The following is a 17,699-nucleotide window of genomic DNA, read 5'->3' on the forward strand; positions in this document are numbered from 1 at the left end:
GTGCACACTCACACGTGCAGGCGTGTTGCATACACGTGTATGACGTGTTTCACTGGGCACTTCAGACACAGCTGAAAACCACCTTTCCCTGCACAAGGGAACGGTATTTAATTCTACAAATTTACAAACCAAAATATAAAAAGAGGTTGTGGAAAATTGAGTGGGCAAGGAGTTCGGAGCTGGCCCAGGTGCCGGGGCCGGGTCGCGCCGGGCCTGTGCGAGCTTCAGAACTTGAGGCTGAAGCCGGGGCCCGCGGCCGAGGCGCCCTGGTTGGTGGTGGTGAGGTGGAAGCCGGTCTCCTTCAGGTCGTCATCACCCTGCAGAGCGAGCGAGCCAGGGACGTGAGGACCCTGCCCTGGCCAGACCCCAGCCCACGGGGACTCGGCAGGCCCCTCACCAGCTGGCTGTAGCCCAGGCCGCCCTCAGGGGGCCGTGGGCTGGTGCCCCGCTTCACCCTCTGCTGCTCGCTCTTGGCCGGCCACGTGGGGAACATGGACGGGTCGATGGGCAGGGGTGTCTCGCGGAAGTACTCGTGCTTCAGCCCGTCCTCGGCGTTGATCCTCCGCCCGGGGAAGTAGGTCAGGAACCTGGGGACACGGGTGCCGCGTGACCCTGCGAGGGCCGGGCAGTGGCCTCACGGGGATGCCACGGGCTCAGGAGCTGGGTGGGCCGGGCCCTAGGGGCCTGATGCAGTGGTGGCGAGCAGCCTTGGGAGGGGCCTGTCCGCCCCACCAGCCTCCAGGCCCCAAGGACGTGGGGCGCTGGGGCTCGGGCAGGGCTGGGGTCCTCACTTGTTCATGAGGTCGAAGCCCTGGTCCGAGAGCAGGGCCCCGAAGCGCTTGCGCAGGTTGTTGTAGGGGTACTCGCTGAAGGTCATCTTCTTCACCGCCGGCAGCTCGCTGTAGCCAGGCCAAATCTTCTCACTCGGGGTCCCCAGGTCCTGGGACACAAGGGGTCAACAGGGCTGCTCCCTGCACACAGCAGCTACCAGGGACGAGGGCCACTCCAAGGGCACCCCTGGCCTGGGACCTGGCCCCAGGCGGAGCTCGCACACCCACCTTGAACACCTTGTTGATCTGATCGATCTCTGACTTCCCAGGGAACAGAGGTTTCTGGGTCAGGAGCTCCCCAAAGATGCAGCCCACTGACCACATGTCTACGGCCGTGGAGTACTCCTGGATGCAGGACACAGGGCTCAGGGCGCTGACCCCGGGGAGGCCACTGCTGGGGCAGGAAGGTGCCCAGAACCCCGGATCTCACCTTGGCTCCCAGCAGCAGCTCTGGGGCGCGGTACCACAGCGTCACCACCACTGGGGTGTAGGCCTTTAGTGGAGACCCGTACTCCCGGGCCAGCCCGAAGTCCCCCACCTGCAGGACAGAGGGGAGGGGTCAGGGGCGGGCAGGGTGTGAGTGGGTGGGCGGGCCAGACCCCGCGCGGCCCACCTTGAGGATGCCCGCGTGGCTGAGCAGCAGGTTGGACGTCTTGAGGTCCCGGTGCAGGATCCAGTTGTCGTGCAGGTGCCTCACTCCACGCAGCAGCTGGATCATCAGGGTCTTCACCTCCCCTGGACGGCAACAGGGTCAGGGGCCCGGCCCCGAGGCTTCCTGGGAACAAGGGTGGCCCCGGGGAGCAGTGTCACCGGGGCCTCGGCCGTACCTGGCAGGAAGGGCTGCTTCATGGTCTCCATGAGGCTCTTGAGGTCGTGCTCCACGTAGTTCATCACGATGTAGATCTTGTCCATGTTGCTGCCCACGACGATCTCCTGGAACACAGCCGTCCGTGGGTCGGCGTTCGCCAGCGCACCCCTGACAGCCTGGCTCTCCTGGGCCCCGAGGACGGCCTGGAGGCCCGGGCTGACTGCGCTGTCACAGAGACAGACGGACAGGACGACAGAAACCGCCTGGCCCTGACCCAGGCAGGGCGCGGTGCGTGGGGCGGGGCCTCACCCTGACGGTGACGATGTTGGGGTGCTGGGCCTTGAGGATGGTGTTGATCTCCCTCAGCGACGTGATCGGGAAGCCCTCCTTCTCCTTCTCCATCTTCAGCCGCTTCAGAGCCACAATCTCATCTGCAGAGAAAGTGCTTTGAAGACAGGCGCTGCCAGGCGGCGGTGGGCACAGCAGGTGCAGCAAACCGCATCCCGCACTGAGAGCCGCCGTCCCACTCAGCGCCAGCACTTCCGGTCCAGCTTCCTGCCAGCGCCAGGGGGCGGCAGAGACAGCTCCAGTGCTTGGGCCCCTGCACCCACGTGGGAGACCCAGATGGGCTCTGGGCTCCTGCCTGGGACCCGGCTCGGCTGGCACTGTAGCCACTTAAGGGGTGAAACTCCCTGCAACTCTGCTTTTCGAATCGTCGATCTGTCTTCAGTTAAACAAAAAAACAGAAATAAAGGCGCTGGCTCGGCTGGCACTGTGGCACAGTGGTTGAGCTGCCGTCTGCGGAGCTGGCATCCTGGCTGCTCCACCTTCCGATCCAGCTCCCTGCTGCGGCCTGGGAAAGCAGTGGAAGATGGCCCAAGTCCCTGGGCCCCTGCACCCACGTGGGAGCCCGGGAAAAAGCTCCCGGCTCCTTGCTCAGCTCCGGCCGTTGCAGCCGTCTGGAGGTGACCTAGCAGGTGGAGGACCTCTCTCCTCTAACTCTTCCATAAATAATCTTTATCTCCCCGAGGCTCTGGTTCTGCTCCGAGACTGTGGCCTCACAGAGATCTTGTTTCAGTTCACACTGAAAACAGAGCCTCCGACGTGTGCTGCTGCAGAGCCTAGGGCTCACCCCCGCCCGCTACACAGCCCCCGCCCAGCACCCCAGAAACAGCCCTCGGCTCCTCGGATTCCCAGCAGCTGCTCTGCCCCCCTGAGAACGATGCCAGGGCACTGGGGTGTCCAGGGCCACACACCTGCGCAGGTGCATCGCCCACGGCTGTGGAGGGGAACACGTGGGGGGCTCCGTGTGAGGCAGCATCACACGTGCCTGCCCACACTCCAGCTCCCGCCACCCGGCACGGCCCGGGTCGCACTGACCTCTGGCTTCCTGAGAGGCCCAGGGGGCCAGCGTCCACACCGGACAGGGGTCACCCACAGGTCACGACCCGGTGCCTGCAAGGATGGCACAGCCGCACACTTGGCACCAGGGCGAGTGCTGGGAGATCAACCCCAGGCATCAGAGGGGCCTCGTGGTGTGAATCCAGGCTCTAAATCCTTGTGCCAAGGTCTGCAGGACGGAGGCCGAGGGGGCCAAGAGCAACGGTGAGGGCTGCACCCGGCTGACCTCTGCTCGCTACGAGGACTACGTCCCTCGGTGCCTGGGCCGGGCCCTCCCTCCCCAGCTCTCTGGGGGGCTGGCCAGGGCCCCGCGCACCTGTTTTCTTGTCCTTGGCTCTGTACACCACACCGTAGGTGCCCTCCTCGATCCTGTTCAGGCATTGGAACTCCTCCACGCTCCGGCAGCCCTGGGGGAGGCGCCGGGGTGAGCGGGGCAGCCTCCCACACACACCTGCCTCACTCAGAGCTGCACGGCGACCCTGCCCCCCACGCCCAACCTCGGGGGAGCACAGGGCATGCGTGTGCCCTGCTCCCCAGCCCCACACCACAGCCCCTTCTGTGAGGACATCCAGCACAGGACGCCATTCCCAGGCTTCTCTGAGCACAGGCACAGCTCCCTCTGAGCGGGGCAGCAGGCTGAGGTCAGGGGTCCTCAGAGCCCCCCCACCCTTTAGGACACGGCCCTATCTAACCCGGCAAGGTCCTCACCACCACCACCTGTGCAGCCCCCGACATGGTGGGTGCCCACCTAGCCCACGCGCCTGGCAGGGGGCAGCGTGACGGCTCCCAGGCCGCTCTCGCCGTGACCTCAGCCACAGACCCAGGACACGGCCACGCCTGGCCAGCCTGATCTCCGGGGCACAGGAGGGCCCAGCAGTGTTTGGGTGGCGCCCCCGCCAGGGCCGGGTGCTGAGGCCTGACCTGCAGGGCGGGCAGGTACTTGGGCAGCTCCTGCTTGAGCTCCAGCGGCGACAGGGCTGGGGAGTCGGGCACACAGTCTCCTTCAGTCAGGGCGCTGCTCCGCGGGGTCCCCTCGCCTGCCTCGTCCTCCCCTTCTTCACTTTCCCCCGAATCTCGGTCAAATCGTGACTCTGGAACTTTCAAAATTAAACCGTGTGATGGCACCGGTTGCAAGCAAATGCCCCCTCCCGTTGAGGGGCGGCAGGGCCGAGGCAGGGCGGCCGCGTGCTGGCCAGGACACTGCCGCCCCAACTGCTCCGGGGTCTGTGGTCCCGGCGGGCTCAGCCGAGACAGAGCCACCGCCTGGATGCTGATCCCCGAGGATGCAGGGGGGCCGGGGGGGAGGGGCACGGCCAGAATCCTGTCCCCCAGCCCAGGACAGAGCCTCGGTGCCTGCAGAGCTCACACCACACCTCCCCAGCGACGGACTGGGAGCTGCTGCAAGGGCTGGACTCGGGGTAGCATCTCCCCCTCACCCAGCAGCCACTGTGGGTGCTCAGAGGGTGCTCCGTGCTAAGAGACGGTGGCCCACAGGGTGGTCCTCGGACTAGCTCCTAGGGACTGTCTGCACTGACAGGGAGCTGCACACGCCACCACCCCCGGGACGGGCGAGGCCGGCGGAGCCCGAGGGCAGCTGCTCACCAACCAAGATGCGGCTCTCGTTCTCTCGCTCGTCGTCATCACTCATTTCGTCGTCACTCACTTCTTCTGCAAAACAGAGCAGGCGTCCGCTCAGGGCCCGGCGGGGCGGAACCTGGGCCGGCACAGAGTAGGCGTCCGCCCAGGGCCTCGCAGGGCACATCGAGGCTGTGTCGGGGCGAGCACGAGTCCAGCTCCAGAACATTCCAGGGTCTCACAGGGTCCCAGCAGCTGCAGCTCGCAACGGCCCAAGTCAGACTCAGGCTCTCCGCGGCCCCTCCCACGCCACGCCTCGCCCGGGGCGGCTGCCGTGCTCACCAGCAGACTGCTCTGACGCCTCCTCGGAGTTGCTCCCCGTGTCCTCCTCCTCCTCCTCCTCCTCCTCTTCCTCCTCCTCCTCCTCCGACTCCTCACTGGTGCTCCCTTCCTCCTCCTCTTCCTCCTCCTCCTCCTCCTCTTCCTCCTCGGAGCCTGACCCTGACTCTGCTGCATGAAAGAGCAGGGTAGCTGGAGACGCCGGGCCTGCCCGGGCCTCCCCGGGCGGCGCAGCGGGGCCAGGCCGGCGCGTACCTGACGAGGACTCGGCCGAGCTGGTCTTCCTCTCGCTGTCACTCACGTCCTGCAGGTCGGACAGCAGGTCTCTCTCTTCCACCTTTTCTTCTTTCACTGACGAAGGAAACCACCAAGGTGAGCTTGGGGAGCGTTTCTCCGCAGGCAGACAGTGCCGCTTCGGCGGCAGCAGGCACCTCCCACACAGCCGGCACGAGCGAGTTCTGCGAGGCCGGCGGTGAACACAAGCCCGGACACGAGCAAACCAGCGAGCTGGGCTGTCAGGGTTTGTTCACCCCTTCATTTGAAAGTCAGAGCAACAGAGCGCACTGCCTTCCATGCACTGGCTCACTCCCCAGATGACCACGGCAGCCAGGGCTGGGCCAGGCTGAAGCCAGGAGCCAGGAGCTCCATCCTGGTCTCCTGCTGGGTGGCAGGACCCAAGCACTTGGGCCATCCTCCATCGCCTTCCCGGGCGCATTAGCAGAGATCTGGATTGGAAGCAGAGTGGCAAGGACCCCAGCCAGCACTCTGATGTGGGATGCTGGGGTCACCGGTGGCGACTGAACCTGCTGTGCAACGACTCCCTGCCCCAAACCCTAACAACTTTGAAGCAAGATTTATGCTCAAAAACGGCCCAGGGTGTGCGTGGGGTACAGGGTAAGCACCTACTGGGATGGCCATATCCTACACCCTGTGTCAGAGTGCCGGTTCTGAGTACCGCCTCCTCCTCCGACCGAGCTTCCCACTCGTGTGCCTGAGAGGCTGAAGGCCCGGCCCAGCGCCGGCTGTTGTGCGCATCTGGGGCGTGAACCAGCACACCTGCTACTCCGCTTTCAAATATGCAGACAACGGAATAGTTACAAACAACAAAGATTCCCCAGGAAAAGACCCGGCCCCACCTTACCTGGCTTCCGGCCGTCTCCCAGCTCCACGCGTTCCCGTGGTGGCCGCGGTGGACTGCGGCTCCAGTGGCTGGCCTTGCCCCTGTCGCTGTAGTCCTCGCGCATGGTGCGGTGGTGTGCAGACACTGGCTCGGGGACGGGGGGAGACGGCACTGGCAACGCTACCCCCCACGGCCCCGCCCTCACATGCCCCAGGCACCACGCACAGCTCACGCAGAAAGCTCATGACATCAGGGTCACAGGCCAAGAAGCCTGGGCTCAAAAATCCTCACCCTGGAGGCCCTGGGTGGACCCTGATCCTCCCCAAAGATGAGGCTCTGGGGAGATGGCGGAGCAGGAAGCACCAGGGATCTGTCCCCCCAGACTCAGTCTGACGGCACCCTGCTGTCACTGTCTCCTGTGGCAGGTGGAGCTGCCGGGCAGACGGAGGCCGCTCCGGCCACATCAGCCCTGCAGAGCAGCCGCTGGCCACCTCCGCCTGCCGGCAGCTGCTCGCTGGTTCCTGAAGCCCATGGCGCTCCCCTTGAACGCAGGGTGGGCACAAAGCGCCCCACCCTCCAGACTCCAGGGACTAGCACTCGGATCACAACCTCAGACACCCCTCCAGCTGCAGCCAGGGAGCAGATGCCAGCCCCCAGCACCCCTTCGTTTCTGTCTTCGGGAACAAGAACCCTGAACACCAAATGCGTGTACGGGAGAAACTGAAAAGTCACCGCAGGCACAGGAGAAGGTACAGGCGTGCCAGGACCTGGGAGGACCCTACTGAACTGACTGAATTACCCAAGCACAGCGCAGGCCCCAGGCAGACCACCAGCACCAGCCCAAGACAAGAACCAGAATCAGCAAACCCTGTGCAGGCGGAGAACCTACTTTGACAGTGACCTTGTACCACAAACAAATGTTCAGTTTCAACAACAAGACACACACACAAACACAGATCCCACTCACAGGAGACACAAGGAAACCGAGACGGCCTGGAGAAGGACTGCAGGCCAATCCAGACACAGGGAGACTGAGCACAGCTGTCCTGAAGATGCTCAGAGCCTGCTGGAGGCGCACAAGCGTGCGCGGGCTGACACGCGCGTATGTGACCTGTGCCTCCTGCAGACCGTTAACGGAGGCAGCATATTATCCTGACACCGAATTAAAAAGCCCAAAGGACCAAGGAACGATGAGACGTCGGACCACTGATGCTGAACAAGAGGAAACACAGCACAGAAGGAACCTAACGGGAATCCAGGGGAACTGCGTAACAGAAACGAACACTGCCAGGGAGTCCAGGCCACTGGCGCGCGAGAATGGTCAGCACAGCTGCCGATCACTGAGTCCGAGGAACCTGAGAGACGGTCAGCCGGGGCGGCACTGTCCGCCGTGGTTACGCCGCCACTGCAACACCGGGACCCCCAGGTACTGGTTTGAATCCCAGCTGCTTCATTTCAACCCAGCTCCCCGCTAACGCCGGGAAAGCAACGGAAGATGGTGGCCCAAGTGCTCAGGCCCCTGCACCCACGTGGGAGACAGGGATGGAGTGCCAGCCTCCTGGTGAGCCCTGCCCCGTCTAGTCCCATCTGTCTGTCTCATCCATCTCTCCCTCTCTTACTCTGCCTTTCTAATCAAGCAATCGTAATAATCCCAATCATACTCATAATAAAAAGGCAACACGATCAGAGAAAAGGGAGCAGAGCCCAGGAGACCGGGGAGCCCAGCAGCGGGTGCAGCGCACACCGAGCCAGGAGGGGCACGGCCAGGGCGCGGCACAGAGGACTCGGCTCCCAGACGCGTCCCTGCTCAGAGCGCCAGCTTCAAGCCAGCGTCGGGGGAGACACACCCTTCACCGGACACACTCAAGTGCTTAAAACTGCCTAAGAATCGAAATCTTTGCTTTGTTAGCCAAAATGCCCTTGCAAAGCGATAAATCCCCAGAGAAAGAGGCAAGGGAGCTTGTAGGGTGGTGAAGGAGACCAGACACGAGATAGAGACTCGGCGCCTGCATGGCTGGCACCACTGCGGCAACGGTGTGCACCTGCCCCTCGCTCTCTGCACAGCAGGCCAGGGCTTTGTGAAAGTTACTAGTTACGCTGACGCACACACACAAACGTAACTCAAACCAATCTAAGTCCTGCATCAACTGGGTCACTCCCCTGCTGGCTGTGGCTGGGCCAGGCTGGAGCCAAGAGCCAGGAGCTTCTCCAGGTCTCCAGCGTGGATGCAGCGCCCAAGCACTTAGGCCGTCCTCCGCTGCCTCCCAGGGGCATTAGCAGGGAGCTGCATTGGAAGAGGAGCAGCTGGGACTCCAACCAGCACTGAAGGAGGTGGCTTAACCACCGTGCCACAGCACCAGCCCCGATAAAGGCGCTTCTTAAAAAGTGGAACCAGCCGGCGCCATGGCTTAACAGGCTAATCCTCCGCCTTGCGGTGCCAGCACACCGGGTTCTAGTCCCGGTTGGGGTGCCGGATTCTATCCCGGTTGCCCCTCTTCCAGGCCAGCTCTCTGCTGTGGTCCGGGAAGGCAGTGGAGGATGGCCCAAGTCCTTGGGCCCTGCACCTGCATGGGAGACCAGGAGAAGCATCTGGCTCCTGGCTTCGGATCAGCGAGATGCGCCGGCTGCAGCGGCCATTGAAGGGTGAACCAATGGCAAAAAGGAAGATCTTTCTCTCTGTCTCTCTCTCTCTCACTATCCACTCTGCCTGTCAACAAAAAAGAAAAAGAAAAAAAAAAAAGTGGAACCAATATAAATTTAAGTTCCTGTTACACCTTTCCGATGTTAAACGCAGTCTCCGTGCACTCAGAGAAAACAGACGTGAACTATACAGGAAATGGAAGCAGGAATCAGCGCAGCTCACCAAACAGAAAGGAGACCATGATGTAGCAACACGGGGACGGGAATCAGACGGCGTAACCTAAGAGAAGCAAGGGGCTCCCCGCCCGGCTGGACGGTAGGAAGGGGACTCTGATACGGGGGCGCTGCTCAGAGAAAGGAACCAGACACAAACAGGTGAGTCAGCAGGACCCCACGCGCAGGAGGAAACCAGGGGGTCAGGGTCAGGAGCTCGAGTGGGTGATGGCAGCCTCGCCTGGGGCCAGGGCCAGGCAGCTGCAGCTTGGGAAGACCAAGCACTGCAGGCAGAGGGCGGTGACGCCTGCACAACCACGCACTGGCCCGTGCACTCACACTGTGTTATATTTTACCACGAGTTTTCAAAACTGGGAAAAAGGGGCCAGGCATCCCATAAAGCAGTGTCTGGGTTCAGGCCCTGCCCCTGGCCCACCTTCCTGCTGATGGAAGCTTCACATCTGGTGATGGCTCATGCCATGGGGTCCAACCAACCACTCACACGTAACCCTGAACTGGGTTTAGACTCTGGGTGTTGGCCCGGCCCAGCCCTGCTGTGAAATCTGATGAGTGAACCAGCCATGGGAACGTTCTGTCCCTGCCTTTCAAATACATTTAAGAACTATTAAACTCACAAAAAGAGGATACAGCACAGGAGCTAAGAGCAGGGCTCCGGCAAGTCTACCCACACTGGGCAGCAGAGCGGCCCAGGAGCAGGAGCCGCCCCGGCCCCAGCACACCTTCCCTGTGGGCCTGACCCTGACTGCTCAGGGAGTGCCCACAGCCAGGACCCGCCCGGTCCCTAGGGCTCCTGACCCCTGACTGCTCAGGGAGCGCCCACAGTCCACGCTCGCCTGGCCCAGCGCACCTGACCTCGGACAACTCAGGCAGCGCCACAGCCCACCCCGCCCCGTCCCCAGGGCACCTGACCCTGGACAACTCAGGCAGCACCACAGCCCGCCCGCCCCGGCCCGGCCCCAGCCCCAGCACACCTTCCCTGCGGGCCTGACCCTGACTGCTCAGGGAGTGCCCACAGCCTGGACCCGCCTGGTCCCCAGGGCCCCTGACCCCTGACTGCTCAGGGAGTGCCCACAGCCAGGACCCGCCCGGTCCCTAGGGCACCTGACCCCTGATGGCTCAGGGAGCGCCCACAGTCCACGCTCGCCCGGCCCAGCGCACCTGACCTCGGACAACTCAGGCAGCACCACAGCCCACCCCGCCCCGTCCCCAGGGCACCTGACCCTGGACAACTCAGGCAGCACCACAGCCCACCCCGCCCCGTCCCCAGGGCACCTGACCCTGGACAACTCAGGCAGCACCACAGCCCGCCTGCCCCAGCCCGGCCCCAGCGCACCTTCCCTGCGGGCCTGACCCTGGACAACTCAGGGAGCGCCACAGCCCGCCCGCCCCGGCCCGGCCCGGCCCCAGCGCACCTTCCCTGCGGGCCTGACCCTGACTGCTCAGGGAGCGCCCACAGCCTGGACCCGCCTGGTCCCCAGGGCCCCTGACCCCTGACTGCTCAGGGAGTGCCCACAGCCTGGACCCGCCCGGTCCCCAGGGCACCTGACCCCTGATGGCTCAGGGAGCGCCACAGCCCGCCCGCCCCGGCCCGGCCCGGCCCCAGCGCACCTTCCCTGCGGGCCTCCCGCTCCTTGCGCCGCTCGCCCGCCCGCCGCTCCCGCTCCTTCTGCTCTCGCTGCTCCTTCTGCTGCTCCCGCAGCTTGCGCTCTCTCTCCCGCTTCCTTTCCAGCTGCTCAAGGCGATCCCTGCAAGAGCCACAGCCCAGCTTTTCCCCAAGGAAAGGTTTTCTTTAGTCCCTCCCTAGTGGCCTCTGCTCAGCTTACGAACTGGCCTTGTAAGTGGTCCAACCACGAACGGCTTTTCAGAAGCCGATGACACACACGCTCATCCTCCAGGATCTGTCCCTACGGAGCCACAGCAGAATGAACCAAGTCGGCACGGCGAGCAGGTGCCTGGTAGCAGCCCCAAGTCCCGAGAGGGATCTACACGGGCTCCGGGAGAGCAGGGAATTCCGCAGGGAAAGGCAAGCAGGGGCCCGGACTCAGGCCGAGGTCCTGGATCTGACCCCTTCCCAAGGGGCTGCCTGGGTCATTTGCCACCACAGTGTGGAGACGGCACAGCCTCAGCTGTGTGCCCACAGGAGGCGGACAGAGCCTGAGACTGACAAGGGAGCCCCCGGAAATGCGGCAAACACGAGGGACGGGAACAGAGCAGCCGCCACGGGCCGCGCCGGCAGCAGAGAGCCCAGCCCACTCTTGAGGCCCCTTTTCCGGGACTTTCAGTTGTTTCCTAAGGGGCGGCTCTGGGATTGCCCTGCATGTCTTAGCTATCAGTACTCCAGTTCTATTAAATACAGCTCGGCTGCTGTCACGCAGCTCCGCTCCCACGGCCTCTGTGCAACCTGTCGGCCACACCCACTGCCGTAAGGACACCTCACCCATCTGCACGCCTCCGAGAGGGGACGTGACGCAAGTGCACCAAGCTGGCCAGCTCTGCCGGGACCTCCGCCGCGCCCCTCCGGCTGCTGCAGACGAAATCGTCTCTGTTCTCTGGGGTCTCTTCGTTCCCTCTTCACTGGGGGTGGGGTGGGGGTAGGGGTGTGTGTCAGTGCACCCCCTGGGGATGGCTCATTTCTGTCCTGCGCCTTCCTCAATGCTCTAGTGTGTCTACCACGTTCACTACGCGACTTCACAGTCAACCTACTTATTTATTTATTTATTTGAAAGGCAGAGTTACAGAGAGGAGGAGGAGGGAGGGGGGAGAGGGAGAGACACAGAGACAGAGAAAGGGGGAAATCGAGATCCTCCACTCTGGTTCACTCCCCAGTGGCCACAATGGCTAGCACTGGGCCAGGCTGAAGCCAGGAGCCAGGACGCCATCCGGGTCTCCCACACGGGTGCAGGGCCCAAGCACTTGGCCCATCCTCCACTGCTTTCCCAGCACATTAGCAGGAGCTGGACTGCAAGCGGAGCAGCCGGGACTCAAACCGGCAGCCACGTGGGGGTGATGGTGTCACAGGCAGTTATCCTTCCGCACCCGCGGCAACACAGCGCCAGCCTACACCGTTTACTCTTCATTTACCTACTTGTGAGAAAGACGGAACTTCTACCCAGTTGTTCACTCTCCAAATTCCTCAACAGCCAGGGTGGGCCTGGCTAAAGCCAGGCACCAGGAGTGCCATCCGGGTCTCCCAGGTGAGCACTGGCAGGATAACGACTCCACCCACCTGGATTCCGGCTTTCCCCGGTTGGTGCTCTGTGTGTGGTGGCCTGCCTGGCCTCAATCTATGAAACTCAACTCCCTAACGAGCACAGCCATGTCTTTTCTCACGGGTTTACTTCTGCTTATTTTTTTAAAGATTTATTTATGTATTCGGAAGTCAGAGTTACACAGAAACAGGAGAAGCAGAGAGAGAGAGAGAGAGAGAGAGAGAGAGTCTTCCATCCGCTGGTTCATTCCCCAACTGGCCGCAATGAAGCCAGGAGCCAGGAGATCCTTCCGGGTCTCCAATGCGGGTGCAGAGTCCAAGGACTTGGGCCATCTTCTACTGCCTTCCCAGGCCATAGCAGAGAGCTGGATCCGAAGTGGAGCAGCTGGGTCTTGATCCGGTACCCATATGGGATGCCGGCACTGCAGGCCAGGGCGTTAACCCGCTGCGCCCCAGCACAGGCCCCTGCTTCTGTTTTCCAGTGCTGCCTCCTAGGGGCCGGAGTGCTGTCTGCACAGCTGAGCCGTCAGCCAATGCTGGAAAGAACCTGTGCCCCAACCCTGAGCCTGGCAGCGTCACCGGCCACGCTGTGCCTGGACAGGGCGCCCCACAGTGGCCCAGCTCTGTGGACTCCTGTGGCAGCTCTGCTGAGTCCTCTCACGTGGGTGCGTCCGAGGACTGGCCAGTGTGCAGCCTGAGCTCTTCCCAGTGTGCTGTGTACCCTTGGCCCGCACACACTTGTCCCAGGGCCAGTGCCGGGACACACACAGCAGATTAAGCCATCGCCTACAATACTGGCAGCCCATAAGGGCACCGCTTCAAGTCCCGGCTGCTCTGCTTCCAATCCAGCTCCCTGCTACTGCGCCTGGGAAGGCAGTGGAAGATGGCCCAAGGGCTTAGGCCCCGGCACCAATGTTGGAGACCCAGATGATGGAAGTTCTTGCCTCCTGGCTTCCGCCTAGCAGAGCCCTGGTCACTGTGGCCATTTGGGGAATGAGCCAGTGGACGGAAGATTGCGTTGTCCCTCCCCTTCTCTTAACTCTGCATTCCAAATAAAAAAGTCTCGAAAGAAACAACAAAAGTCACACTTGTCCCCAATGCAGCCTCATGTCAGGGCCCCCGCCTTCTGCGCTCACGGCCTCTGTCACTTCCCCGGTGAGGGCTGTGGGGGAGGAGTCTCCCCTCTCCACCCTCCGGGATCCCCTCAGAGGCCGTGGGGGAAGCTGCCGCTGTGACACCAGCACCCCCTATCAGAGCACTGGGCTGCTTCTGATCCGGCTGCCAAGGCTCCTGGGAAGGCAGCGGAGAATGGCCCAAGTGCTTGGCCCCAGTCACCCATGTGAGAGACAAGGATGGAGGTCCAGGTTCCTGGCTGTGGCCTGGCCCAGCCACGGACATTTGGGAGTAAACCCGAGAACAGATCTGTCTTTCCCTCTCTGTGTCTCTGACAGAAAAAAGAGAAAGGGCAGCGAAGAGGCTACAGCTGCACCTGGCCTGGCCGAATCTCTGCTCACCAGGCTGGAGGCAGAGGTGACAAAGCAGCAGAGCCCAGGCCAGGGGCCCTGTGACGCCCCACGGCTCGCCAGTGTCTCTATCGCGCACGCCTCTCAGACCGTCCTGTTCACGAGCTCTACCGGCTTTACAGCTGCATCGCAGCAGCAACCACAGTCTGCCCAACGCACTCCTTGTGCTGAAGCCCAAGCTCAATCTGCCCTCGGCGCCTTCTGCCCCGGGCCTCCGCCACTGGACCAGGCCCGCTCTGTGACACACACGGCTGGGCCCGCAGGACGCGGCCTCTGGAAGCCTGCTCACCCTCAGTGTTCTCAAGCCTTCCCTGCAGCCGTCAGCATCTGCCAGGCTCCTCCCTTCACGTGTGCTCAGTGCTGGCAGCGGGGCAGTCAGCACCTGTGGTGCCCATGGCAGAGTCCCCTCCCCCTGCATGAGCACAGCTCCCAGCCTCCCCTGGGCATGACCTCCACACCCAGAGCTGCCCTGGAACTCATCAGGACACGCCCGTGGTCCTTTGTACCGGGTGACAGAGAAACAATCTTGGCTAAAGAGATGCCCTTGGGGCCGCTGCTGTGGCACAAGTTAATCCTCTGCCTGTGGTGCCAGCATCCCATATGGACGCCAGTTCTAGTCCTGGCTGCTCCACTTCCGATCCAGCTCTCTGCTATGGCCTGGGAAAGCAGTGGAAAATGGCCCAAGCACTTGGGCCCCTGCACCACACGGGAGACCCAACAGTAGCTCCTGGCTCCTGATTGGCTCAGCCATCTGGGGAGTGAACCAGCAGATGGAAGATCTCTGTCTCTACCTCTCAAAAAAAAAAAATAAATAAAAATAAAAATTAAAAAAAAGGAAGCCCTCTCCTGGACTTGGAGCTAACAGAGGCCCCCGGGACGAGAACGCCCTCCTCACCCTCACCGCCCCGGCGCACACGGACCTCACCTCTCCCTCCTGGAATGCTCTCTCGCCATCTCCCGCCTCTTCTGCCGCTCCCACTCGCGGCGAGCTTTGTCCTGCTCCTCCCGATGCCGCTTCCTGCGCTCGTGCTCTCGCTCCTTCTCCTTCACCCTGGCGTGCTTCCCTGGTGACGAGTAAGAAGCATCAGGCGAAGAACCCAGCTTCCAAATCACACCCCAGCGCTCACAGCTGAAGGGATTTAATGAATGACTCGAAGAACCAGTCATGGCTTGGCGCTCAATCCTCAAGACGCACACAGCTGGCTGCCAGCTAGGGTGGGGAGTAAGACCTGTGGGGCTGAGCTCAGCAGAGCTGTGACTCACGTCTGAGCCTCCCACTGTCTGTCCAGAACAAACGAGTCAGAGACAGCAGCGTCACGAGGGGCGCAGCACAGCTCTGCTCTCTGGCGGGGTGTTCTCCCCTGACGGGATTTCACGTGTAAAGGAGCCACCTCGACCACACACTGGGGAGGAACGGGAGGAAGGAGAGCAGCCTGCAGGGCACAGGGCGTTCCTGCGGAGGGTAAACCTAACCGCGCTCCGGAGCAGGCAGCGGCTGGCAGAGAACAGGAGCCACGCGCGGATGCGTCACCGAAGAAAACAAACGCTCCGCACCCCCTTCGGCTGAGTGGCTGCGATGCCTGCGTTTCTCTTTTCTCTTCTCGTCTTTCCTGTGATGAGCCTTTTCTTTCCGAGACATCTGCTGGGGGGGTTTGATGGCCAAGGAATCGTCTTCTTCTCCTCTGTAACCAGACAGAGCAGACATCGCGCCTGGAAACCCCTGGGGAGCACCACGGCCTGCGGGCTCCGTCTGGGCCCAGGGCACGCGGACTCGGACAGGAGCACAGCCGCACCCAGACATCTCTGCCACAGGAAGGCCAATTCTGAACCCCGCGCCCGCCTCGGGCTCCGAAAGCCTAAGCGATGAACTGAACAGACGCGCCTCTCGGGGACGCGCCGGGAGTGGCCTCTGGCCCCGGGGCTCAGACGCCAGCGGCCCACATCAGAGCGCCTGGGCTTGAGTTCCAGCTCCACCTCCAATTCCGGCCTCTTGCTAACGTGCACCTGGAAGGCAGGAGGTGAGGGTTCAAGTTATCTGGGCCACGGACACCCACGTGGGAGACCCTGCTAGACTTGCAGGGCTCCTGGCTTAGGCCTGCCTCCGTTATTTACTTGCAGGCAGTGAGAGACAGAGATCTGGCGTCCACCAGTTCACTCCTCACATGCCTGCCAACGGGCGAGACTGCGCCAGGCTGAAGCCAAGAACCCTAAAAGCCAACGCGGGTCTCCACAGGAGGCGGCAGGGACCCAAGTTCTTGAGCTGTCACGGCTGCTTCCCAGGGCCTCACAGGAAGGTGAACTCAGGAGCTGGAGCCAGGAATCAAACCCAGGTTCGTCAACGTGGGCCTGACCGCCTCCAACACTAGGCTGGACGCCCACTGCTTAGAGTTATCTGAGCAACCACTGAGATACACGCAGGCTTACTGGGATGTATTCTAGAAGCACTCTCACTTGACCGATCACATGAGGAACACGCAGGAGTGCAACAGCCAGGACTTGCGCCAGCACCCACGTGGGATGCCGGCCTCGTAGGTGGCAGCTTACCCTGCCACAGCACCACGCCCGTCCCGTGCTCCACCATTCGTCAGTGGGGTTGGTGACAACCGACACCACACAAGAGCCTCAAGTGCGAGGCCAGGCTGGCGTCGCACAGGACCCCTCACCTGTCTTCCATGGAGTCCTCTCTCCTGTACGGCGAGTTCCTTATTGTGATCTCCATGCGGTGGTCTCTCAGCTCCCCCTCTTCAAGGGAATCCCGCTTAGAATCCCGGTCATCAGACTAGGAAGCAAAGAGAAAACCAAAACGTTACCTTTAAGGACAACCAGACCCTGCCAACGCTTCACAAACAAACTTCCAGGTACAGTCGGGGTCACGCAGCACAGCAAAACCTTTCATTCTCACCCCAGGACGCTAGACCTCAGCCCTCTGTGCCCGCAGCCCTGGGCGGAGACACTTACACTCCAGCCACAGGGGACAGACTGGCCAGCGCGGCAGGTGCGCATCTGAGCCCAACGTGAGCCTTGGGTCCTGTCCCACAGCGCTCCTCACCCTCTCCTCGGCACCTTCCTCCCCAGAGCTGTGCCAGCGTCTCACCACACCGCCCCCATCTCCAAGTCACCACGCACACCGAGGACCCAGGAAACACTCACGGTAGCGTCCAGGCCCTTCCCACCTCAGAACGCTTGGGACCGGAGGACACACGGAGGGGAGGGAGGGGAGCCGGTCAGCTGCCGCGATGCGGCCGGGGTAACTCCACAGAGCCCCCAGCACGAGCCCGAGTGTCCACCCACCCGCAGCGCGTCCTGAGCCGCGGCGCTTGGTGAATTCCAGCACCGACTCCGGGCTCCCCGGACGTCGGAGCACCGGGGACGCTCCGCGGAGGCGCTGCTCAACGGAAGACGAGCGCACAGGGGCCCAGCTCCCCACGAGGACCCGGCTCACGTTTTTCAAGCGTTTGATCTCGGCTTTCTCCTCCTGCTCCTTCCTCCGCTTCTTCTCCTGGAGGATCTCATCTAGGGTCTTCACTTTCCAAGAGTCCTTTTCATCACCCATTGGAGTCAAATCGCTGGGAGAGAGCAGCGAGCCGAGCACGCTCAGGCCCGCGGCCGGCGCGCGCAGACCCAGCCTTGGGGCGCCCCGGCCCCCGCGGGCGCTGCCCCCGGCCCCGCCAGCGCCTGCGGAGCCGCCAGAAACGCCGCCCGGCGGAGGGAGGCCCCAGCTCCGGGGCTCGCCCGGGCCGGCCGCCGGGGGCCACCCCGAGGCCCGCCGGGACCCCAGCCGCCCGGGACGCCCACCCCCAGCCGCCACTCACCGCTGCTCGGCCGCCGATCCCGAATCGTGAGGAGAAACAGTTCCCGGCTTGCGCCCGGAGTGTCGTCACTTCCGGTTTTGGCGCGCGCTGATGACGCCAGAAGAGCCCCTCCCGCCTCGGGCGCGGGACTCCATGACGTAGAGGCGGGTCCCTCCAGGGTGTGTGTGTGGGGGTCACTTCTTGTGTCGTCGCGCACTGATGACCCACGA

The 17,699-nt window shown here is 62.9% G+C and overlaps 1 protein-coding gene across 4 annotated transcripts; it reads right to left on the reverse strand.

Annotated features, from left to right (window-relative positions):
* Window positions 1-72: 72 nt before the first annotated feature.
* Window positions 73-17,671, reverse strand: LOC133759363 (cyclin-dependent kinase 11B). Of its 4 annotated transcripts, XM_062190291.1 has the most exons (20): window positions 17,491-17,671; window positions 17,121-17,244; window positions 16,342-16,457; window positions 15,233-15,360; window positions 14,604-14,742; window positions 10,556-10,692; window positions 6,095-6,217; window positions 5,209-5,304; window positions 4,957-5,124; window positions 4,642-4,707; window positions 3,961-4,136; window positions 3,356-3,446; window positions 1,948-2,069; window positions 1,658-1,763; window positions 1,444-1,565; window positions 1,261-1,368; window positions 1,059-1,175; window positions 792-940; window positions 398-587; window positions 73-317 (listed from the first exon to the last, which is right to left on the reverse strand). In XM_062190291.1, the coding sequence occupies exons 2-20, from the start codon at window positions 17,229-17,231 to the stop codon at window positions 225-227; spliced, it is 2,358 nt and encodes a 785-aa protein (XP_062046275.1). In that variant the 5' UTR covers window positions 17,232-17,244; window positions 17,491-17,671; the 3' UTR covers window positions 73-224. The 4 variants fall into 4 exon arrangements, with proteins under 4 accessions (XP_062046275.1, XP_062046276.1, XP_062046277.1 ...); XM_062190292.1 differs by lacking the exons at window positions 16,342-16,457; window positions 17,121-17,244; window positions 17,491-17,671 and having other exon boundaries at window positions 14,599-14,742; window positions 15,233-15,358; XM_062190293.1 differs by lacking the exons at window positions 10,556-10,692; window positions 15,233-15,360; window positions 16,342-16,457; window positions 17,121-17,244; window positions 17,491-17,671 and having other exon boundaries at window positions 14,604-14,716.
* Window positions 17,672-17,699: the final 28 nt, after the last annotated feature.

The sequence above is a fragment of the Lepus europaeus genome, chromosome 5, assembly GCF_033115175.1.
Source record: "Lepus europaeus isolate LE1 chromosome 5, mLepTim1.pri, whole genome shotgun sequence".
Classification (NCBI taxonomy): Eukaryota; Metazoa; Chordata; class Mammalia; order Lagomorpha; family Leporidae; genus Lepus; species Lepus europaeus.

Bases quoted from the DNA above. Each gene is read 5' to 3' on its own strand.
- LOC133759363 (XM_062190291.1), bottom strand. From the start codon at position 17,231: ATGGGTGATGAAAAGGACTCTTGGAAAGTGAAGACCCTAGATGAGATC. The intron at 4,708-4,956 runs GTGAGCACGGCA...TCTGTTTTGCAG, and splicing joins GGCGTCAGAGCAGTCTGCTG to AAGAAGTGAGTGACGACGAA. The intron at 1,369-1,443 runs GTGGGCCGCGCG...TCTGTCCTGCAG, and splicing joins GCCACGCGGGCATCCTCAAG to GTGGGGGACTTCGGGCTGGC.